The following is a 24,901-nucleotide window of genomic DNA, read 5'->3' as shown; positions in this document are numbered from 1 at the left end:
TTTACTTTTTTTTTACAAACAGTTAAGATAGACAACACAGACCTATCTATAATGGTGGGATATACATTTATATCTAGTGAACATGAGATTTTTTTTCAGGTTCTTTCAACTTGAACTGTGGTGGTTTTTATTCTGATGATCAGTACTATGAACTCAAGCTTAGCAGGAATAAGTATTCTGAAGCCCTCCATATCCCTAAAACTTCCTTTGCAATTACTCCATACAGAATGTTTGCCCAAGGTCTGCTGATAGGTTTATTTATAGACACACACTTAAACCGATGAGCCAAAACATGACCACCTGCCTAATATACAGTTAGTCCTCCAGGTGCCGCCAAAACAGAACCAACCTGCCGAGGCAGGGACTCTACAAGACCCCTGTAGGTATCCTATGGTATGTCGCACCAAAACAGTAGCAGCAGATCCTTCAAGTCCTGTAAATTGCAAGGTGAAGCTGCCATGGATCAGACTTATCAATCCAGCACATCCCACAGATGCTCAATCGGAATGAGATCTGGAGAATTTGGAGCCCAGGGCAACATATAACATTTCAACATGTTCCTCAAACCATTCCCCAAAAATGTGTGCAGTGTGGCTGGGTGCATTATCCTGCTGAAAGAGGCCACTGTCATCAGGGAATACCATTGCCATGAAAGGGTGTACCTGTTCTGTAACAACGTTTGGGTAGGTGGCACGTGTCAAATTGACATATACATAAGTGGCTGGACTCAGGGTTTCCCAGTCAAACATTGCCCAGAGCACCACACTCCCTCCATCGGCTTGTCGTTTTCCCACAATGCATCCTGATGCCATTACTTCTCCAGGTAAATAACGCACACGTACATCCATGAAATCTAAAAGAAAACGGGACTCATTGGACCAGGTGACCTTCTTCCACTGCTCCAAGGTCCAGTTCCAATGCTCATGTGCCCATTGAAGGCACTTTCGACGGTGGACAGGGGTCATCATGGACACTGACTGGTCTGCAGCTACGCAGGCCCATACACAGCAGGGTGCGATGCACTGTGTGTTGTCACACATTCCTCCCATAACCATCATTAAAATTTTCTGTGACTTGTGCCACAATTGACCTTCTGTCGGTTCGGACCAGATGGGATAGCCTTTGTTGCCTTCGCGCATCGATGAGCCTTGGGTGCCCAACACCCTGTCGCTGGTTTACCCCTCCTTGGACTACTGTCAGTAAGTACTCACCACTGCTGACCGGGAGCACCCCACAAGCCTTGCCGTTTCAGAGATGCTCTGACCCAGTCGTATGGCCATAAAAATTTGGCCCTTGTCAAAGTCGCTCAAAGTTGGTCTTTACTCCTGCCTATTTCTCCTGCACCCAACACGTTGACTACGAGAACTGATTATCATTCGCTTACCATCTAATCTACCAAACCTTGACGTGTGCCCTTGTTTGGAGATGATCGTTACTTGGTTCACCTGTGAGTGGTCATAATGTTTTGGCTCACCAGTATAAATTGAGTGTATGTCAATGTGTTGTTATTATGTGCAAGTTCAGCATGTGCCTATGTGTACTCACTAGGTGATCCCTCTTCCAGGAGTCCATTGGTGGTGTTGCCATTGACGGTGTGTTGTTTGGAGGTGGGTGTTTCATCACACTCCTCATCCTCATCCTCCACACCTGAGTGCACAAATCGGCTGTAAACACACAAACAATAAATAAGTTATTACTATAACAGCTTGCTGCCTGTGAACTTAAAATATGCCGTAAATAATTTGCACTTTTCCATCAGAAGTCTTTGTGTGGGCATTAATTTTTGAAAAATGTGTTTCTTTTTATACTACACCCAGTCAGCCAGTTTTCCCCATCTTAATGTTCCACAAAAATGAAGAAAATGGTTTAGGGAGGCTTTTTATTAAACAACTACAATGAATATGACCTCAAAATTTGTTTTTATATTCATTAATACTATATCCCTAAAACATAATCATGCTTTTGCAGATGTCCATAATAGTTGCAGAACAATACTGGTCAGACACCAACATACAAGTGAAGGACAACCAACAGTTGTACCATAGACCAAACAATACTTATTCTGTATTTTGACTGCCGACTTTCCAGGTAACCAACCAACCAACCAACCAACCAACGAGTGACAATTCTTTTCCATTCTAAAATATTACATTTGGCTTGTGAAACAGCAGAAACAGAAAATGAAATTCAGAGCTCTGCAGCCACAATGGCCAGGGAGTTTAAATATTTACAATCAGTTGTGAAAGATAATATCATAAAATGGGTGCAGCGGGCCTACCAGAGGCGTAGGAGCAGCATGTTGTATAACTTGTCTTCGCTGAGGGTTCTGGGGACTGTGACAAGGAAGGGCTGTCCAAACAGCGGCGTGCTGGTGTGGTTGTAGCCCGACTGCTTGTATTTCTCCCTCAGGTGCACGGGGAGAACAACGTGGTCTGTGTCCTCCAGCCTGTTCACTGCCACCTCGAAGCTTCACAGAAAGGAGAGAGAGGACAGCAGGACATTTGGCCTGTTATTAACACTGCAGTCAAGCCATTTGTTTTGTCATTATAAATATGATCTATTCTCGACTGTATGTCTAGCACTCTTCTTGTTCTTGCTGCACTGGGTAACATGCACCTATGTCATGGTGGTATTTTCTGACAAGTCACCGAAACAAATTATACTGCATTTATTGCACTTTGAGAATAAGGTCATTTTGATTCTGGTTTGGCTCATGAAGTTTATCCTCCACTGTTAGGCAAACTTTGCTGTTGTCACTCACACATAGATGTCGTCCCTCTCCATGATGCTGCTCAGGTTCTCATTGGTGGCGAAGATCCGGTGGAAGCGATGATTGTAGATGTCTGTTACGATCATCTGGAGTTGGGAGAAAGGATGTTAGATAGCACAGTCAGTTAGATGAAATACCACTAGCAGACCCTTGTTCTTCTTGGGAGTAGGGGGTTGTGTAGAATAATGTGACAATGTCTTGTGCCATTTAGTTGACTAAACCAACATATGGAATTTATGAAATTATACAAAGTTAAAAAGACAATATGCACCAGGTATTCAAATATGTTTGAAACTTCCTTCTCCAATTTTAACAGCTCTATGTTTCTCAAAACAGGCTCAGGCTTTTGGCCTCAAGATTGCTTTTGTGTTAATGATGTTATCATATAGCAAAAATAGCTAATACAGGATATATATATATCAAAGTTTCCTGATACTAAAAACTATATTTTTCTCAATTTTCCTCTTTAAAAAAAAGATGCTGGGTCTCTAATGACACAAAAGAATAAATGAACTATATCTTAAGTTATTTCTGTCCGCTAAACTGTATATACTATGCAAAAGCCTCATATACACAAAATTCAGACAGCTAAAAAAAACACTTGAAAAAATGACAGGCACCAGTCAAAGTCAATTACACCCAATAAAAGGAAGGGATCCATGCTCAACATACATCAGTAGCTCAAGTTTAGTAGTATAGGGCCGGTATTCAAATCAACAGTGCAGAGGTCTCCTCAGTGAATCTCCTTGGTTATCTTTGTGCCGGAGACTGCAAAATTTTTTAAAAAGCCTTTCAAGGAAAGAGTGCCTATTTCTTTTCTTGACTGCTTTTCCAGTGCTTTTATCTGTATCAAAAGCATCAGCATTAAAACTTAACCTGCTGAAATTGCTTTACAATCGATTAGGCAGGAGGGTGATACAACACCCCGCCCAGAGCTGCTGAAACTGCATTGGAACAGTGTGGAGAGGAAAAAAGTCTACTGGACTGTGCAGTGCAAAGCCAGCACTACATTACACTGTGACAGCTAATAAGACATTGACATTATTGACTAGAAACAAAGCTGAGGGGAATTCTTACCTTTTCGGCAGGCACCCCTGACAGGTTAGAGAGGGAGGTACACAGGTCAGAGATGTAGCCCACTTTTGGCACAGTCAACTTATACTGCAACATAATGAGACAAAACATGGCCGTGAACTATTGTCTTCAGATGTTATCATGTCAGGGTACGGCAATTTGAATTTTTATATATATACATACACACTATATAAAACTTCATTAAATTAAACATTCAACGGTAGGGAAAGTGCTCAACAAATAAGGAGCAAAATAATCCAGTGATTCAAGTAAATTCTTTAATAGACAGTACAAGCCTGTTTCATGCCATAAGCAATCCTTGTGCTTATGCCAGGTGGTATGAAAGGGGTGGGGGAAAAAAACTAATTCACGTAAGAATCAGGATTCTTATCTTCTATGGTTCTGAACAGATTCACAAATTCCAAAAATTGATTTTCAAAAACCTTTTTTTCCCCAGTCTTTTTACATAATCTTATACACACTTTAGTCTGCTTTTGTGCCATAATTTGCCACACCACCTTTCTTAGCACACAGTGGACTGGAGCAGCTCCTAAAATTAGTACCCCTATGTACCAACTCTAGAATCGATTTTGAACCGGGAATCCTTCTGATGAAAAATCAATTTTGAATCGAATAATAACCCCAAGAATCGAAATCAAATGGAATCGCGAGATTCTGAAAGATTCCACCCCTAACTTATATATATATATACATATATATACATATATACACATATATACATATGTGTGTGTGTGTGTGTGTGTGTATATATGTGTGTGTGTTTGTGTGTGTATATATGTATGTATGTATGTATGTATATGTATGTATGTATACACACACACACACACACACACACACACACACACACACACACACACACACACACACATCTATCCATCCATTATCTTAACCGCTTATCCTGCTCTCAGGGATGCTGGAGCCCATTGCAGCAGTCATTGGGTGGCAGGCGGGGAGACACCCTGGACAGGCCGCCAGGCCATCACAGGGCTAAATATATATATATATAAACAAATTGCAAATGTAAACAATTCACTAATTCATTTTACCTTAAGAGGTGGGACAGTTCATTAAGTGACAAACTATTGAGGCTGTGACTGGTACTGGTAAGGTGCATTACACGAAAATCAAAATGTATTTGTTCATTTTCTCGTCCAATTTGGGGAGATGGTGGGGGGGGGGGGGGGACTAGGTCCCCAGGCATTGAGATTTACCTGTGTGGGTTTGGTCACAGGGTCCAGCCTGACCAGGTAAACTTCCAGCGTACGCTCCTTTTTCATTGGTAGTGGCAGGGTCAGGTAGCAGAAGGGGTCAAAGGTCACAGACACCTTGGCGCAGACAGGACACACAAGGGTAGACTTGAAGAGGCCGTGGAAGATGTCAACGATGATGGAGTCGTTCCTCTTGATATGGTTCTCCCATGCCTCCTCTGCTACCACCTGGCAGAGACAAAGAAAAAAAGGGGGAAAAAAGTAACTCCTCAGTAGTATTCCAGCAAAGTGAGCACACACCACCAAGAAAAATACCACAAAAATGCAGCAGAAAGAGACACGCAGTTTGATAGGATCCACAGTCCTTTGTCCCCAGCAGGGGAGACAAACGAAAGTCTACAACAATGAAAATGTTAACCTGAAACACCAAGACAGCAGAGGAATCTAGCCATATAACCATAGAAAATGCACACAACTTATACACCAACATGCAAAAATGTAATTACCAATGCATTCATACCTTTAATATAATATTTTCCTGTTTAAAACTACATACGATTAGCCAAAACATTAAAACCACCTGCCTAATATTGTGTAGGTCTCCCTTGTGCCACTAAAACAGCTCTGACCCATCGAGACATGGACTCCACAAAACCTCTGAAGGTGTCCTTTGGTATCTGGCACCAAGACATTAGCAGCAGATTGTTTAAGTCCTCTAAGTTACGAGGTGGGGCCTCCATGGATCAGACTTGTTTTTCCCAGCACATCCCACAGATGCTCAACTGGATTGAGATCTGGGGAATTTGGAGGCCAAGGCAACACCTTGAACACTTTTTCATGTTCCTCAAACCATTCTGAACACTTTTTGCAGTGTGGCAGGACACATTATCCTACTGAAAGAGGCCACTGCCATCAGGGACTACCGTTACCTTGAAGGGGTTGCATCTAGTCAGCAACAATATTTAGGTAGGTGGTACTTGTCAAAGTAACATCCACAAGAATGCCAGGAACCAAGATTTCCCAGCAGAACATTGCCCAGAGCATCACACTGCCTGTGCCGGCTTGCCTTCTCCCCATAGTCTCCTTCTCCTGGTGCCATCTCTTTCCCAGGTAAATGATGTACACGTACCCGGCCATTCACATGATGTTAAAAAAAAACGTGATTCATCAGACCAGGCCACCTTCTTCCATTGCTCCAAAGTCCAGTTCTGATGCTCATGTGCCCACTACAGGTGTTTTCGATGGTGGACAGGAGTCATCATGGGCGCTCTGATCAGTCTGAGGCTACACAGCAAGCTGCAATGCACTGTGTGTTCTGACACCTGTCTATCATAGCCAGGATTTACTTTTTTCAGCAATGTGAGCTATAGTAGCTCTTCTGCGGGATCAGAGCAGACAAGCTAGCCTTTGCTCCTCACGTGCATCAGTGAGCCTTGGGTTCCCATAACCCTGTTGCCAGTTCACTGGACCACTTTTGGTAGGTACTGACTAGTGCATACTGGGAACACCCCACAAGACCTGCCATTTTGGAGATGCTCTGACCCAGTCGTCTAAGCTAGTGGTTTTCAGACTTTTTCTACCCAAGGCACACCAAAGGGCAAGCCACAATCTCAAGGCATGCCTGTATTCATATCCATGCAAAATAGCCTCTGTAACCTGTTATTACTCTGTAAATGCTTATTTTTATTTACTAATGCCGAATAACATTTGAGAAAACAACTACATTACTCAGGAAATATTTATTAACAAAATAATACAATAATTCATTTTAAACCTTGTAAAATTTCCTCAAAAAGAGCAGCACCACAACCATTTCAACCAGACAGGTAACAAAATTAAAACTGGAAAGAGGTAGGGATAGAAAAGTGTGTGTGAGAGAGACAGCGAGAGGGCGAGAGAGACAGAGAGAGAGAGAGAGAGAGAGAGAGAGAGAGAGAGAGAGAGAGAGAGAGAGAGAGAATTTGAATTTTAAACCAAGTCTTTATTTAACAGAAAAATTTAGACAAAAAGCAGACTTGAAATCCCTCCGAACATAAACAATACTTGTCGAGGTATAAACAATCAATAAGCATTTTTTACAAGCCCAAAAGAACAATCATTCACCGACAACTCAAAAAATAAAAAACAGGTAAGACCTCTTTTATCCAAGTTCTTTAGAAAAGACCAGCTCATCTTTTATGGTGGAACACAGCAGCCCTTTATAACACCACAAGGTTGTGAATGTGACCAGGTCTTTCATTGCCTTGTAGTAATTGAAGTCTACTTTTATCCTGGCCTTGACCATCCTGCAAAACAACAGTTCAACATGACATTCTATACATTCTTTAATTCTCTTTTGACGGCTCACATAGATAGCCATCTTTGCCTGCCCTGAAATAAAATTTAAGAGTTGACATTTAAATTTTACACGTTGACTATATTTGAAACCAAAAATGAAATTCTGTTTGCAGAAACTTTCCCCAGATGATCTAAATAAGCGGTCTAGTAGCAGGAACAGGGGTGTAAGCCTCACACATTCTGAAAAGCAATGAAACACTGTTTCTCTCTGGGCACAATAGGGACAGTTGTCATTCACATTAGGGTCTAGCACAGAAACAAAAGCATTGACCGCCACTATGCCACGCAAGACCCTCCACTGCAGATCACCAGCTTTCTTAATTAACGGTGGTTTGTATAAGCCCCTCCAGACTGGCTTCACATTCTCCCCCAAGCCCAGCTGGGCCCTCCAGGGTGTATCAGTCCGACCACTCAGTTTATCTTTATTCAAGACTTTTACAAGCATATTATACATGGTCTTACCTTTAAGTACATTCAGCCTTTCATTAAGAGCATTTCCCAAATCCAAAAGTGGCCCCATACAATTTTTCAGATCAGGAACAACCTTTAAAACAGGAAATGGATCCTCACAATTGGGATGAGTAGAACCACTGCAGTACGATGTCAAAAGCCCCCGTTCTACTGCTGTGAGCTGACCGTTCCACTTAAGTAGTACCCGACTAAGGAGGCGCGTAGATTTCACTCCCAGGTGAGATGCTAGAGTGGCAGCGTTGTCAAGATTGGGCCCAGCCAGCTCCACCACCTGACCCAATGTGACGACCTTTGCCTGGCAGAACAGCTTTGATACCGTGGGTCCAAAGTCGCAGAACGTGTCCATACGCCCACCATACACCACCGGCTCTTTTAGAAGCCAGCTCAGAGAGTCAGAACAGCCCATTCTCTCCTTCTTAAACATATTCCACACTCTCATGAGCCCACGATAAAATCCAGGCAATCCGTTGAGGTCTGAGTTCTTAATAGCCATTAGGAACAAGGGCAGGTCTATTCCGAGTCCACAACACCGTCGAAGTATTGCACAGGCTGCTGGTCGCCACAGTAGATCTCTAGGCCCAGTGAGCAATCTTTGAATGAACTGGAGGCGGAAGGCTGCACCCCTGCTGGCCAGATGGACTAGCCTTTGACCCCCCTCATCTTTAGGAAGGTACAGCACACTCTGAGGAATCCAGTGCAAGTTGTCCCAGAAAAAGTTCACCAGCACAGCCTGAATCTTGGCCAGGAGGTTGGTTGGAGGATCAACGCATGTTAATCGATGCCATAGCGTTGATGACACCAGGTTGTTGATTACTAACATGCGCCCCCTATACGACAGTTGTGGTAGAATCCATTTCCACTTCCTAAGACGCCCTTCAACTTTTTCCAAGACATTCTCCCAATTCTTATTTGAGAAGGTGTCATTCCCCACAAACACTCCCAGATATTTCATCCCTCCCCTTTTCAATGTCAATCCCCCAGGTAACATGAGTTTACTGTTCAGTCCCTCTCCTACCATCAGTGCCTCACTTTTTCCCCAGTTTACCCTAGCCGATGATATCTGACCAAACTTGATAACATTTTTTACTAAGACATCAATATCTCTTTGGTCCTTTACAAAAACAGCTACATCATCGGCATAGGCAGAGAGCTTAAAAGTTGTGCTGCAACCAGCAAAAGCAACTCCAGACAACTCACACAGGGGCTCAATGGCCAGGGAGTACAACATTCCAGACAAAGAACATCCCTGCCTGATTCCCCTTTGAACCTTAAAAGGAGCACTCAAACCACCGTTAATTTTAAGTACACTCTCAATGTCACTGTACAAAACCTTGATCGTAGCTATAAAACCTGGGCTGAGACCGAAAGCTTTCATGGTTTGCCACAAGTGCTGGTGTTCAACCCGGTCAAAAGCCTTTTCCTGATCTATGGAAATAAGACCAGTTTCAACTCCCAATGAACTAGAGATGTCCAAAACGTCCCTAATTAATGCAATGTTGTCAGTGATCAGCCTACCGGGCACACAGTAAGTCTGGTCAACAAGGATGACCTCCTTCATCACCTTTCTCAGTCTGTTTGCTAGCACCTTAGAAAAGATCTTGTAATCGGTGCAGAGCAAGGACACTGGCCGCCAGTTCTTAATGTCCTGCAGATCCCCTTTCTTCGGCAAGAGAGTAATGACGGCCCTTCTGCAACTCTGAGGCAATCGCCCCTCAGTTGCACTATTCCTCAGTACAGTCAACAAATCCCCTCCGAGCACCGGCCAAAAAGACTTATAGAAGTCAACAGGTAACCCGTCTATACCAGGTGCCTTGCCACTTTCCAGACTTTGCAGGGCGTCATGGAGTTCTTCAGGGGACAGTTGAGCCTCGAGGTCTGTATTGAGCGCTACCTCAACCCTTTTTAGCCCATGATAGAATGACTCAGCCCCCAGCACATCCTGCCTGAGTTCGCTCTTATAGAGGTCACTGTAGAACCCTGCTGCGTATTTCAGAATTCCAGAAAAATCTGACAGCTGCACACCAGTGTTAGTACGCAGAGAGTGAATGGTTTTTCTCTGCCCATTCTTGCGCTCTAGACTAAAGAAAAAGTGAGAAGGAGCATCCATATGTGTGGCATTCAGAAAGCGCGAGCGGACCAGTGCCCCCTGTGCTGTAATACCCAGCAGGCTAGCCAAAGCAGACTTTCTGGATTTGAGAGCTTCTACATGGCCTCTGTCTCCTGTGGAATCTGCCAAATTCTGTAGTTCCACCATTTCATCCTCTAGATCTCTCATAGATCTGGCTATGTCTCTGGTGACATTGCGAGTGTACTGCTGGCAAAACTGCTTTATCTGACACTTGCCAATGTCCCACCATTGCTGCAGAGAAATAAATTCAGACCTTCGGCTCCTATATTGGCCCCAGAAAAACTTAAAAGCATCTCTAAAGTTGTTATCATTTAGGAGGCCTGTGTTAAAATGCCAGAAAGCACTATTTGTTTTAACACTTCGTATGAAAACCGAGCACTGTACAAGAGAGTGGCCAGAGAAACAAACTGGAAGCATGTTACATTGTTTAAACACATTAAAATGATGTTTAAAACAATAAAACCGATCAAGCCGTGCCATGGATAGTGCGTTATCTTTTAGATGTGTCCATGTATACTGCTTCTGGGTCCCATAAAAAGCTCTCCAAACATCTGTCAGTTCACACGAATTAACCAAGCGTGTGAGCCGACTAAGAGATGCAGGATGTGGTTCCTGATGGTTCCTGTCCAACTTGCAATTCTCTGTACAGTTAAAGTCCCCTCCCAGAAATAAATACTCCTCACTGTCACATTTACTAATAACATCAGATACACATCCAGAAAAACTACTCTTTCAGGGCCAAGGGTTGGACCATAAACATTTATAAAAACCAGTGTTGCGTTGTCATACTGCGCCCTTACTTTCAGTAGCCGGCCTTCGACTACTTCCTCTACCTCAAGGGAGCATGACAAAAATCTCTTGAGAAAAGAATCCGACCCCACCACTAATATTGGATTTATGACTGAGAATCAATTTTCCAGTCCAATCCCTCTTCCATTCAGTTTCATTATCTGCTGTGCTATGTGTTTCTTGCACAAGCAGACATCTATTTTCTTCAGCTCAACTAGGTTTAAACACAGCAGCTCTTTTCATGCCATCCCTTGCTCCATTCAGATTTAAAGTGCCTAATTGTATATTACACATGAGGAGAGTGGGGCTGAACTGTGCCAGAAACAAGCGTACACTGACCAAAAAAGATAACAATACCCAAATGTGTCTTAATCATCATCATGAAGTTGCAGTTTTACCTTCTGTACAAGTTTTTTCAGTCTGAAGACTTCCTGCTCAGTGAATGTGTTCACCTCCAAGACCCCTGTGTTTTTCATAAAGCATTTAACTGATTCAATAAAAAGCTGCAAGTATTTCCACCTTGACCGCCCTCAAACCTTGGTAACCTGCAAAAACTTCCTGATCTTCAGAAAGGCATAGCTGCCTTCTGTGTCCACCTGTGTACGAGGAGAGGAACCTAACTCACACTCACTTTCGTCTGTGTTCTCATCAGACAAAGAGGATGGCTTTTTATCTTTTGAAGCCCTCTTCACTTTTAAATTTTCCTGTCTACCTTCAGTCGGCTTCCTTTTTAATTGACTTTTTTGATTTTATTTCATCGTCCAACATAATCTCTGCCTCTTCTTCGAGTACAGACTCTGCCACTCTAACAGCAGTCTGCTGTATTTGCGTCCTCCGACCACCACTCGTATCTGGCCCAGCCAATTTGCTATGATCCCTGGTCTCGCAGTTTCCCTCTTCCGTTACATTCCGTTCAACCTCCCCTACCTGCTCATCCTGGCCATCAGCTGTGACCTGCCCAAGTTCTGTCACCTTCTCAGTGTGCTCAACGGTTTTAATATGCTCAGCCTGTACACCTCCTTCTCCTGCCTGCTCAGTCCGTCCATTTTCCTCATGTTCCCCAGCCTCGGTCTTTTTCTGTGTCACCACCTGGTCTGTTTCTCCCACCCCTCGCTCCCCAGCCTTCTGTCTGCCCTGTGCCGACTCGGCCGCGCCGTCTCCAGCCGGAGATGCGCCGCTCGCGGCGGCATCGGTGGACGAAGGCGGCCCTTGAGGCTCAGATCTACCCTCACTCCTTTCGGGACAAGACCTTACTAAATGCCCCTCTGACCCACAGCCAAAACATTTCATCATACCAGAAGTAACAAACACAATATAATCAAAGTCATCAATCCTGAATTTCAGCTTCAGATCCAAATCCTCTGCATTATTTTTCAAATCATGAAACCTTGCCTCCTATGGAACACAACGTGTTTCAAGTGAGGAGACTGGCAACCGGAGGAGACCATTTTTATGGGGGACACTAGTTGTCCGTATCTTGCAAGCTCCTTCTCAAAAGCTGCATTTCTCATGAACGGGGGAGCATTGGAAATGGTGATTCTCTTGGCTGGGTTAACCAGCGGCAGAACGGGAGTCAACATGTCCCTTATCACCACACCACTTTCCACCACCTGGTTGACCTTATCAATACTGTCCAGAAACATGACTACTGCACCGTTCATTCTGGACGCCGATTTGATGCTTCCATAGCCCACATGCTCACCTACCGCGAGGCAGCACTCCTCCACCGAGCATTTGACCACCGGAGCCACTTTAATCGCGTGCCGGCGTGTCAATTTTTCGAACGCCGTTCCTCCACCTCCCACAGCGGCCATATTGCCCCGCCGGGCCGGTGGCAGCGCTACCGAAAATAAACAACTCCGCTTAAACCTACCACCGAGAAAAACGAACTAAAAACTAAACAACAACAAACCCACAGAAAGCACGTGAAAGGGACCAGACAAAAAAAGTCCAAAATTCAGAAACTCACTCACACCGAAACAACACGCTGCTGCTCCGTACACTCACTCGCACATCCGCTCGAGAGAGAGAGAGAGAGAGAGAGAAGAGAGAGAGAGAGAGAGAGAGAGAGAGAGAGAGAGAGAGAGAGAGAGAGAGAGAGAGAGAGAGAGAGAGAGAGAGAGAGAGAGAGAGAGAGAGAGAGAGAGAGAGAGAGAGAAGGCGAGAGAGGAGGAGCAAGAGAGGAGGAGCAAGAGAGGAGGAGAAAGAGAGAGGACGAGAGAGAGAGAGAGCTGGCTCAGGACAGCAGCATCCCTGGTCGAGCAAGAAGCAATCACTCTTTACAGGCCAAGCTAAGCGAGATGCACGGAGAACAAAAACTAATTTGCATATAAACAGTAAATTCATAACAGAGTATGCACTGAGCTGAAAACAAAACTTTAGTCTAAAATGTAAAGAAAAAAGAGACGCACTGAGAATGAAAACTAATTAGCATGCAAAACGTGACTACAACCATAGTGTCAACGCACTTGACATTGAGTTGAAAAGAAACCTTTTAGTCGGAAATTGTAAATGTAACTTCAATTTGCAGCTTTAAAAACATCTGCTATCGTAAATATTTTTTGGCTACTTCCAAACTTGTGAGACACATGTGCCTGTTGGTGCTCGCAGATCTTTTTAATCCTCGGTGGTACTGAAGAGAGGGCCACTCGCAAGTCGAAAGCCGTGACCCCCTGTTGTTCTTCATATAAACCAGAGTAGAGAATGCCAGCTCACACAGGTAGGTAGTGGGGGAAAGAAGAAGTTGCTCAATAGCATGGCTGGAGATGGTTGGGTACTCTGATGCAGAAGCCAACCAAAACTGATCCAGTGGGAATTCACTAAATTTGAGCTTCAATGTGCGGTCCATACAGAGCTCTACGCATTCCTCTCTCTCTCTCTCTCTCTCTCTCTCTCTCTCTCTCTCTCTCTCTCTCTCTCTCTCTCTCTCTCTCTCTCTCTCTCTCTCTCTCTCTCTCTCTCTCTCTCTCTCTCTCTCTCTCTCTCTCTCTCTCTCTCTCTCTCTCTCTCTCTCTCTCTCTCTCTCTCTCTCTCTCTCTCTCTCTCTCAAAATTAGCTTTTCTGTTGAGGATTCCTGACTGAATGGGTCTCAAATCCAGTCATAGACCTTGATATCGGCCACACGTGGAAAATAGCGCTCAAACCTCTCTTTTAATGTCTGAAGGTGTTCGGCAAATACAGCGCGCTCCCTGGCTGCCTGTGGTGAGGCTGATGCCAGTGGGAACATGTCCATGGAGCCCTGCTCCAAAGCCTCGTGCCACAGGGTAAGCTTGCCCATAAACCCCCGAATCTTGTCTGTGGAAGACTATGATTTCATTCCTGTCCTGAAGATGGCGTTTAACTCGTTGAGATGCCCAAATATGTCTACAAGGTAAGCCAGCTTGGCGCACCACCTCTCATCCGCAAGCCTGTCCTTATGTGGGACTGTGTTCACTTGAAAACTCCAAAAGCTCTTCTCGAAGCTCATAAAAACAGGACAGGACTTACCCCCGTGACAGCCAATGCACCTCTGTGTGGAGGATAAGGTTCTGATGATCAGCGCCCATCTCAGCGCACAATTTGGAGAAGAGGCGAGACTTCGGGGGGCCTTGATTTGATGTAATTCACCATCTGTACAGCCTGATCCAGCACCTCAGCCAACTCCGGGGGCCTGATTTGGGCAACTAATGCCTCTCAATGCAAAATACAGTAGTTTGTCACAATATTTGGGTTTTGTGCATTCACCTTGGCAATAAATCCCCTCACTCTCCCAGTCATGCATGCCGCACCATCTGTGCAAAGACTGACACACATATCCCAGGTCAGACTTTTCTCTTCTAAATATACTGCTCAAAAAAATAAAGGGAACACCTAAAAACACAATATAGACCTCGATGAATGAAATATTTCAGCTGAAAATCTTTATTTATTAGACAGAGGAATGTGTTTAGAGCAAAATAATCTAAGAATGATCAATGGAAATCAAAATCATTAGCCCATTAAGGTCTGGATTCAGAATCATACTCAAAATCAAAGTGGAAAATGAGAACATGGGCTGATCCAACTTCTCTGGAAATTCTTCAAGACGATTCAAAATGAGGCTCAGTAGTGTGTGTGGCCTCCACGTGCCTGTATGCACTCCCTACAACGTCTGGGCATGCTCCTGATGAGACAACGGATGATCTCCTGAGGGATCTCCTCCCAGACCTGGATCAAGGCATCGGTCAAACTCCTGGTCAGTCTGTGGTGCGACATCGCGTTGGCGGATGGTACGAGACATGATGTCCCAGAGGTGCTCGATTGGATTCAGGTCTGGGGAATGTGCAGGCCAGTCCATAGCATCAATGCCCTCGACATACAGGAACTGCTGACACACTCTGGCCACATGAGGACGAGCATTGTCATGCATGAGCAGGAACCCAGGGCCCACTGCACCAGCATATGGTCTGACAAGGGGTCTGAGGATCTCATCCCGGTACCTAATGGCAGTCATGGTACCTCTGGCTAGCACGTAGAGGTCTGTGCGGCCCTCCAAGGATATGCCTCCCCAGACCATCACTGACCCACCGCCAAACCGGTCATGCTGGAGGATGTTGCAGGCAGCAGAACGTTCTCCACAGCGTCTCCAGACTCTCTCACATCTGTCACATGTGTTCAGTGTGAACCTGCTCTCATCTGTGAAGAGCACAGGGCGCCAATGGCGAATCTGCCAACCAAGATGTTCTCTGGCAAAGGTAAATCGGGCTGCACGGTGTTGGGCTGTGAGCACAGGCCCCAATTGTGGATGTCGGGCCCTCATACCATCTTCATGCATTCTGTTTCTCACTCATTGAGGAGAAACCTGCACATTAGTGGCCTGTTGAAGGTCGTTTTGTAGGGCTCCGGCAGTGCTCCTCCTGTTCCTCCTTGCACAAAGGACCAGATAGCGGTCCTGCTGCGGGGTTGTTGTCCTCCTGCGGCCCCCTCCACGTCTCCTGGTGTACTGGCCTGTCTCCTGGTACCTCCTCCATGCTCTGGACACTGTGCTGGGAGACACATCAAATCTTCTTGCCACAGCACGCATTGATGTGCCATCCTGGATGAGCTGCACTACCTGAGCAACTTCTGTAGGTTGCAGATACCGCCTCATGCCACCTCTAGTGGTGAGGGCACTAGCAAAATGAAAAACTAACCAAAGATCGGCCAGAAAAGATGAGGACAGGCAAATGGTCTGTGGCCACCACCTACAAATCCATTCCTTTTATAGGGGTTGTCTTGCAAATTGTCTAATTTCCACCTGGTGGAAATTAGACAATTTACCAACAGGTGAAATTGATTCACAAATCAGTGTTGCTTCCTAACTGGACAGGTTGATTTCTCAAAAGTGTGATTGACTTGGAGCCACATTGCATTGCTTATGTGTTCCCTTTATTTTTTTGAGCAGTGTAGTTATCAGTTACCCTGAATATTTCTCCTCCCGTTGTATGGCTTCCCATGTCTTTGCAGAACAGAAGTCTCTTTAATAGAGTCACCATCAACATACCTGACGTTTGTCAGAAGTTGGGCAGCCCCACCTTTGTCAGTGGATTCTTCTATTTGTAGAGAAAATGTGCCGCTCATCTGCAATTTCTCAGGTCAATTGTTGCTCAATGTCATCTGATATGTCGTCGAGTCTTCTTTTGATTGTATTGTCAGACGAAGGCACTTTTGATACCGCATTTGCAGCATCTGGACCTAGCATGACACCTGCAATTTTTTTGCAAGCGGGAAGGATGACTGTCTCCGCTATTGTGTGAAGTTTCTTCTGCTTTGCAATAAACTCCACTAGCATATAACTTGCCTCCATCGCCTTATCAGACACTTTCCCACAATCCATCAAATGGTCTTGCTGCTTCTGGTTCAGATCCCGTGCTCTTTTGAAGTACGCCAAGTCTCTCTCAAAGTAGAAGGGATGTTTGGTTTCCAAATGCCTCTTCAGCTTGCTTGGCAACATGTTAGCATTAGCTAACTTCTCCCAACAGATGATGCACTTGGGTTGAGGGCTGCTGACATCCCCGGTCCAGCTGAAGCCATAACAAAGGTAGCTTTCGTGATACTACGGACAGGTTTTTTCCTCTTTTCTGTAGGTGGTGCATTGTCTGCACTGGTGGTTAGTGGTGGTTTACGCCACACAAGAAAGCAATCCAATTTACCCCTCACGGATTTCTTATGTTGTTATCCACCTTCACACTGGCTGTCAATCAGGGTCTTTGATGTGTCACGCTCTAATAATTCCCACATCTACTGCGTGAACGGCGAAAACTGTGGTTCCCTTTGACGGACAGTTTTTAAAGAAATTGCTTTTTTTAGGCAGATAATTTGTCTCTGTATTTGGAAATGAGGGTGTGGAACATACAGACAGAAAATTAAAAATTCATTAATAACTTTTTAGTTGTATATTGCAATAATAATCCCACGGCACACCATTTGGGAACCTAGGGTCTAAGCCATCACAATTTGGCTCTTGTCAAAGTTGCTCAGATCCTTACGCTTGCCGATTTTTCCTACTTCCAACATTTCAACTTCGAGAACTGACTGTTCACTTGCTACCTAATATATCCCACCCCTTTGACAGGTGTCAATGTAATGAGATAATCAATATTATTCACTTACCTGCCAGTGGTTTTAATGTTTTGGCTGATTGATGTACATTTTCCAGACTTGTATTTGTTAACTGGATTTAAAAATTTTATCAGATATACAGGCATACAAAATCTAGTCAACACGAACATCATTTTATGAGAACTGCTCTCCTCTGCAATTTCCTTGACCTTTCATCTGTTTGCATACTATTTGCAGACTGGGGAGTAATTAGCTTTGTTTTTGCTGTACTTTTCCTGGATTTGTTAGACATGTTGAAGAGTCCAGCTGAATATATCCCACCTTATCAGGCCTGCCATCAGCATCCTTGAGCTGGATGTAGGGCTTTTTCCTGATGCGGTTAAGATCCTCATGGAGGCCATCCAGGAGAAAGGCCAGCAGCTCGTGGGAGTCCTGCTGCTGGTAGCCAGAGAACTGGGGGGCAAAACGGCCCACCTGCGTCTGGAGGGCAGAGGCACATATAAAGACCAAGAAAAAAAAAGGTACAAATGTGTGCAGAGGCACAACAAAACCACCATACGAAGTACAAACACACAATGGCAAAGACCAGAAGGCATAAAGGGACATGACATCATCATGAGCTATAACTGAGAATATACCGATTTTAAATTAATGAAATGATGGTGATTTTTCAAAGATAGCAGGCAGCCTTAACACTGGATTGACAAAATAACCCCTTAACAGATCTTTCAGATTTTAGAAATATCAAGAAAAGCTAATCAGGTCATGATTATTTTCCAAAACTGTATATTGAGTGATTTAGAAATGAATTCTTCACTGGCAGAAAAGCTGAGTTCATTGACATGTATAGCCTGTCTCATCCCGTCGTCTACATCAAAGACAGAGGACACAGGTATTCTTAGGAAACAGCATTGGCATTCAGACGGAGTGTGAACAATGAAGTGAAGTGGTTACCTTGAAAGGCCTGGGGGTGACGTAGCTGTATTTGCCTGACCACACCTGCTTGATGAGCTCGGCGTAGGCCTTGGCGATCTCACCCTTCATGCCCAGCGGGTTGTCCTCATTTAGCTCATCTGTGTACTTGTCTTTGAGAAAGTACTCCGTCAGCGGAGGGATATTGCTTAAACACTGTGGACAGCAAATAACATGTCACAAGGACTTGGCAACTGAGGTGACAGTCCAAATTTCCTTACACCTTGTAAGGCAGCCTATAGCCACATGTAAAGTTCAGCCCAGTCATTTATGTTATCTGGCCGGAACAACCGTGTTTCCCATATCTGTCCAGTCTTTTAGCCAAATTTCCAAACTTTTCAAGACCTGGAAATCAGAAACATCCCTACACATTCATCAGATGTTCTAGACAAACATGGGAACCCTTTTAGTGGTGATTGGATTAGTATTACCCACTTTCAAAACCAGTTTGGGGAATCCTGAAAGCATTGCGTTACCTGCACTGCAGAATTCATGAAGCAGGTATTTCCCAGGTTAGATAGGCCACAGAGGCCAGAGTGCTCGCTCTGTCTGCCCTGGTCTGAGTAGTCATAGCTAGTGCTGTAAGGATGGTAGGATGGGAGACCGTAGCTGGAGTTCTTTACACTGCAATACAAATACAACAATGCACAAGTCACATACTGCTGGACAGTCTGTTTTCAAACTACATGCACAGAAACGCTAGTAAACACACTAAAGCACAAACTTTACTAGGTATACCACAGAGATGACCAAGTTTATGTTAAAGTGATTACTTTAAGATGATAACCTACTTTCTATTATGAGGCTTAATTTACTATTACCAGGTCTACTTTGAGATAGATTGGTCTGCATTACTTCAAGGTTATCACTCGAAATTATTTCAAAGATTATAAGTAGTTACATCAATACACCAAGAGGGACCACAACACAAGAATACAGCTTTGGCTTCCTCTGCAGCTGCACCAACAACAAAATATTACACTAAATGACAATCATATGGCGCAAGAGGAGAACACTTAGAACCTCCCCCATTCAGGCCTAATGGGAAACTCTCAGGCTCCACAGAGCATCAGAGGTACATCCAGAGCGCTTAAAGCTAAGCCCCCTCCCCATGGTGATACAAGGCGGACCTCGGAGAGGCCGGCAAGGCGGCGGTTGCTGTTGTCGGCTCCCACTGGTCCAGGGAGGCAGCTGAAACTGTGGTGGCAGCTGTAGGCTCGCAGTTCAGCACCCGGTCCACCCTCCTGCTGTCCAGCTCCACCGCCTCAGGCCTCAGGCACCACCAGCAGCACAGGAGCATGGCATCTCAGCCCCGCCCCGGCCCACGCCAGCCCACATCGCCGCACAAACTTAAAAACCTGTACTGGTTTGTGTTTGGTTCTGTTACATCCAAAGCTCGGTTTGGGGCTGAGCAGATGAAAGTGGTCTAGTCCAAATCAACCCCTGGATTCCAGTGCATTTATCCACGCTGCCCAAATTCAGTCCTGTCCCACAGGTAATAAAAACAATGTAGTTCAATCTGAAGGTCTCAGTTCTGAGATTGTATCTGGTCAAGTTCCTACTTCTGTCGCAGCCCCGTAGCCTTTAGTAAACAAAAGAAGTGGCTTTGGCTCAAACTCACAAACACACACATGCACACACATAAGCACAAACAAGGATCTGAGTGAGCAGGCTGGGCATCCAGGAAGCTCAGGACTCCCAAGTGTCAGCTAGCCGGGCAACTCCTCCACTCTCCTCTCCCCCCTTCTTCTCATCTGACCTGGGCTGTGTGTCATGATGTCATCTCCTCTGGTTCTGATCCGTGAACCCTCCCCACCAGCTCTTGTCCTGTCCTGTCTCGGTCCTTTGCTCTTCCCTCCAGTCTGCCTGCTGCTCTGTGCTGCTCTACTGCTACCCGCAGATATTTATAGCCGCATCAGCAGCAGTGGTAAGGATGCTTAAGACTACAGCTGCTACAGGAGGCAGAGGTGCACACAGTGAGAGAGAGAGAAAGAGAAAGAGAGAGAGAGAGAAAGAGAGAATGAGAGATAGAGAGGGGAAAGCGATAAAGATGAGAAAAGAGAGGGAGAAGAGGAGATCGAAGGAAAAGAGAGGATGACAGAAGATATGGGCAGTAAGCAGAAAAAGGTAGAGGGGAAAGAAAGAGGTGGAGATAGGAGGGTGTGTGTGCAGGGGTCTGACAGAAGAGAAATGAGAAGGGAATGGAGGGAGCAGCTGATCCACTGCATCCAGCTGAGGCTGCAGTATTCACAGGCGCGCGCTCTCTTTCTCTCTCTCTCTCACACACACACACACACACACACACACACACACACACACACACACACACACACTCAGGCTTTCCATCTCGCCCTCTTTATCTCTCTTAAATGTGCACACACACACACACACACACCCTTTTTATCTTTCCTTCTTGTTATCTTGCTTTCAAACTCTCCCCTTCCGACAAACACACATTCCTCCTCTCTTTCTCACCCCTTCTATCTTTAAGTGACACACACACTGACACTATCCGTCACTCTATTTAATATGCCATGGGTGCCTATATTGGTGCTTTAGGAAGAGGAGCGTAAATAAGTAAGACGCACTTTGAGAAAGCAACACACAGGGACTCACTCCCAGGGCGTGTGTTTTTATGTATATGTATGTGTGTATATATATATATATATATATATGTGTGTGTGTGTGTGTGTGTGTGTGTGTGTGTGTGTGTGTGTGTGTGTGTGTGTGTGTGTGTGTGTGTGTGTGTGTGTGTGTGTGTGTGAATCCAAAGGAGGAAAGGAGCAGGGGCAGCCAAAATGTATTCTGAAGGTCACTTACACCGCAGAATATATGCAGCGCTACAAGCTCAGGGAAGAGAAGAGTCATAGAGGGTTCGAGAGAGAGAGAGAGAGAGAGAGAGAGAGAGAGAGAGAGAGAGAGAGAGAGAGAGAGAGAGAGAGCGCGAGCGAGAGAGAGAGAAATGGTTGCCTACCACTGCCTTGGAACAGACCCATGCTACAGGCATTGTGGTTACAGTATGTAGCTACTGTAGCTAAGCTGACCAGGCTAGAACAGCACACGCAAAAAGATGGGCCTTATGTGATGTGGGAGCTCTTTATAAGAGAAAAAAAGGCCGCCTTATGCATAATTCAGTTAAGATGATGGTGCTGGCAGTACAGCGAGTCAGGGACAGGATAGCTACCAAGAATTGAAGATTCAATTTCCCCAAGTCACCTGCTGTGTGCCTTTCCAAACATTCACAAACTCAGTAGACAATGATATCTTTGCTAAGGCTTTTCCTAGGCTATCATATGATGTAAAATATATGTCTGTCATATAACATAATATACAATTCTGAGCCAATAAAAAAAACAGTGGAGCAGACAGAGTAAGCCAGCATAGTGTGTCAGTATAGTGTTGCCAAACTGTGTTAGTGGTATCATGCTGCAATGATTACACTTGTGTTCTGTAAGAAAAACGGAGTGACTGAGTGTGTAGCAAGGATAGCCTGTACAAACATGTATAAACATGTACATATGTCAGGACTGGCCTGTTGTAGTTAGCAATTCAAAATCTTCCATCTCTTATACACATTACGTATTATATGTTATACATTTCATAAAGCATGCAGTACACTATACGAACACATTTGGCAGACAGAGGGAATCGCAAAAACTAACTGGACAAAAACAGGCTAACACCCGCCCAAGCCAATGCCCTCTTGCACAAGGCTGATGGAGCTTCTGAGCTCCATAACAACACTCCTTAACTTATGCTACACCCAAATCTCTGAAAATGGGAAAAGGAGCACAAGTTTTTATTCTTTTGTTGACCTTCACTATCATAGTGTCATAGTGAAGGTCAACACATTTTACATGGACCATGGGATATACCTCAGCTGAACTGGCTAAAAATAACAACTTAATAATTTTATACAGCGCACATTGCATCAAAAATAAGGTTATTTTAACAGTTAAGATGCTTTTGAGACTCTTGAAGAGTTCTTACACTTGAGTCTTAAGGCTGGTATCACAAGCCAGTGAGAGGTAAAGAGAGAGTGAAAGAGCATGAACTGACCACAGGACTACACTACCCAAAAGCCCTCACTGTCTGGGTTTCGAGAGAGCACTGCTGTGGCTGTAGCACATGTCCTAGAGATCGATCCCATGTAATCCTGCCACCTCCCCAATAGCAGCCTCTTGCTGCAGAAACTGCAGTCAGGTGACAATCTTAAGCCCCAGACCACAGCCAGAGATAAGTCTGTCCAGAACAAAGCTCTACAGACTTCTGCAACTCTTGAATGGAATAGAGTAGAATAAAACAGAGCATTTTTATAAACTATTGTGGATGCTCATTAGTTCCAAATCAGCCAGGTTTGTGGGACTCTTTGCTGAGCTCGGCTCTCTCAAAGCTCCATCTCTGGTTAAATCCCAACCCCCCCTCTGTCTACTGTTCACCCCCCTACACACTACAGGACCTTACTTCCTGCTGTTGAAGCTGCTGTTATGATTGTTTGTAAGAGATGAAGGCGAGATCTTTGGCAAAGCAGAGAGATTGGAAGCACCAGATGACCTTCAAAAGATAAAGAATAGATCATGAGTTAGACAGGAAGGAAATAAGGAGGCTGTCAAGAAAGGTGAGTGAGAGTCAATTCAAATCAAACCATGAGATGATAGAAATAAACAGAGGAACATATCAGGTGAAAAAAAAAAAGCTGAAGCAAACCAGATAAACCGAGGTGAAATTCATAGAGCAGAGCGATTTTGAAGGTGAGGGACGGAAGGGATATAAATATAGCCCATTTAAAAGTGCTTGGAAAGCAAGACTGTACAACTGCAAGGGGGTGCGGGGGAATTCCTATATTGACAACAGATATGTCCAAATCCCAGGGTGCTGCAGTTTTCTTACTGGATGACGGAGGTTTCAGACAGCTTCCTTGATGAAATGTTCTGCTCCTATGCAAAAAAAAAACCTTGGCCAACAATTTAGGTTAAAAGTTGGAGAGAATTTTCCTTTTTTAAACTGAGTCCATTTTAGACGTTAACAATTAATTTTCTCCCTGTGCCAAATATTTTTGTATATTTTGGCGCTGGAAAAGAATTGCAGAAAAAGCATGCATCTGTATTCACAGCCAAATTGCAATATCAAGGGACAGCGCTTTACAACTTTTTTTGTTTTTTTTTGTTTGTTTGTTTATTGTGTTGCCATACTGCTGAGCAGAGAAAATAAAAACAAGACATTGGAAAACAGATGCCATCATCCTGCAGAACCAATCCATCCTCACCTCCACCCTTAAATTCAAGTGGTAAAGGGTGCCTAATTCCTACTCCCAGCAAAAGGTGACAGACACTTTGCTGTTTACTCACTTTGGTGCTGTGGAGCCCCGGGGCCACGTTCCATCCTCATTCTTCTGTTCTATTACTAGAACCTGCAGGAGAGGAGGAAGTAAAACGATGAAATGGTAAATTTAGAGAATGGAGAGCTTCATTCATGACCATGGTAGTTTGAATTGACGGGTTACATGAGTAGCTAATGTAGCTAATCATATCTTAATAGTTTTCACAATGATCCTAACCATTTGAACAAAGTAACAAGTAATTGATAAGACAAATATACACACACACACACACACACACACACACACACACACACACACACACACACACACAGATTGAATATGAAAAGTCTACACACCCCCATTAAAATGGCAGGTTTCTGCATGAAAATCAGAAGGTAAATGCGTCATATTTGATATTGCGATGACATATATCCTTAACTATTGATATGTCTATATACAGTGAATATAAAAAGTCTACACACCCCTGTTAAAATGGCAGGTTTTTGTGATGCAAAAAAAATTAAAACAAGATAAATCATGTCAGAACTTCTTCCACTTTTTTTGAATTGCAACCTATAAAAATAAAGTGAAAAATAATCAGAAATATTTTCATGAAGAAAAACACAACAACCTTTTTATAATTGGAGGTGCGGCTGTGTTCAGAATGAACCAATCACATTCAAACTCATGTTAACTAGTAGTTGGTATACACCTGCTCTCCATTAAAGTGACTCTGATTAACCCCAAGTAAAGGTAAACTGCACGTGTAGGATTTTTCTGACATCTTGGTTGCATCCAACTGCAAAAGCCATGTTCCAACAAATAGCTTACAAAGCATCAAGGGGGTCTCATTGTTGAAAGGTATCAGTCAGGAGAGGGTTACAAAAGAATTTCCAAGGCATTAAATATACCATGGAACACAGTAAGACAATCAACAAGTGGAAAAGATATGCCACATCAGTGACATTACCAAGAATAGGACGTCCCTTCAAAATTGATGAGAGAACAAAGAAAACTGGTCAGGGAGGCTGCCAAGAAGCCTAAAGCAACATTAAAGGAGCTGCAGGAATTTCTGGCAAGTAGTGGTTGCTCCCTTACATGTGACAACAATCTCCTGTATTCTTCATGTGTCTGGGCTATGTATGGGGTAGGGTGGCAAGACGGGAGCCTTTTCACATGGAAAAAAAACCCCTCTAATCCCAGCTAAATTTTGTTAAAAGATAGATCCAATCTCCCAAAACTACTACTACTAC

General features: G+C 44.2%; 1 protein-coding gene and 1 long non-coding RNA gene across 3 annotated transcripts in view; one reads left to right on the top strand and one right to left on the bottom strand.

Moving 5' to 3' along the window:
• The window catches only part of LOC130109277 (ubiquitin carboxyl-terminal hydrolase 15-like), a 46,228-nt gene that overhangs the window by 9,405 nt on the left and 11,922 nt on the right, over nucleotides 1–24,901 (bottom strand). Inside the window, exons 6-15 of one of the 2 annotated variants that reach the window (XM_056276092.1) lie at nucleotides 23,677–23,738; nucleotides 22,793–22,882; nucleotides 18,805–18,952; nucleotides 18,311–18,484; nucleotides 17,678–17,836; nucleotides 5,077–5,301; nucleotides 3,848–3,931; nucleotides 2,762–2,856; nucleotides 2,279–2,467; nucleotides 1,546–1,664 (exon numbers count right to left, since the gene is read on the bottom strand). In XM_056276092.1, the coding sequence (XP_056132067.1) occupies nucleotides 1,546–1,664; nucleotides 2,279–2,467; nucleotides 2,762–2,856; nucleotides 3,848–3,931; nucleotides 5,077–5,301; nucleotides 17,678–17,836; nucleotides 18,311–18,484; nucleotides 18,805–18,952; nucleotides 22,793–22,882; nucleotides 23,677–23,738 (1,345 nt within the window). The remainder of the gene's footprint in view (nucleotides 1–1,545; nucleotides 1,665–2,278; nucleotides 2,468–2,761; nucleotides 2,857–3,847; nucleotides 3,932–5,076; nucleotides 5,302–17,677; nucleotides 17,837–18,310; nucleotides 18,485–18,804; nucleotides 18,953–22,792; nucleotides 22,883–23,676; nucleotides 23,739–24,901) is intronic. The other variant, XM_056276093.1, reaches the window with a different exon arrangement.
• LOC130109278 (uncharacterized) lies at nucleotides 1,115–2,511 on the top strand. The gene is made up of 3 exons (XR_008809990.1): nucleotides 1,115–1,199; nucleotides 1,549–1,607; nucleotides 2,410–2,511. It is a non-coding gene; the product is annotated as an uncharacterized LOC130109278 (long non-coding RNA).

This window comes from Lampris incognitus, chromosome 3 (assembly GCF_029633865.1).
Source record: "Lampris incognitus isolate fLamInc1 chromosome 3, fLamInc1.hap2, whole genome shotgun sequence".
Taxonomy (NCBI): Eukaryota; Metazoa; Chordata; class Actinopteri; order Lampriformes; family Lampridae; genus Lampris; species Lampris incognitus.
The sequence above is the reverse complement of the archived record's forward strand: the minus strand, read 5'-3'. Positions and strand labels throughout refer to the sequence as shown.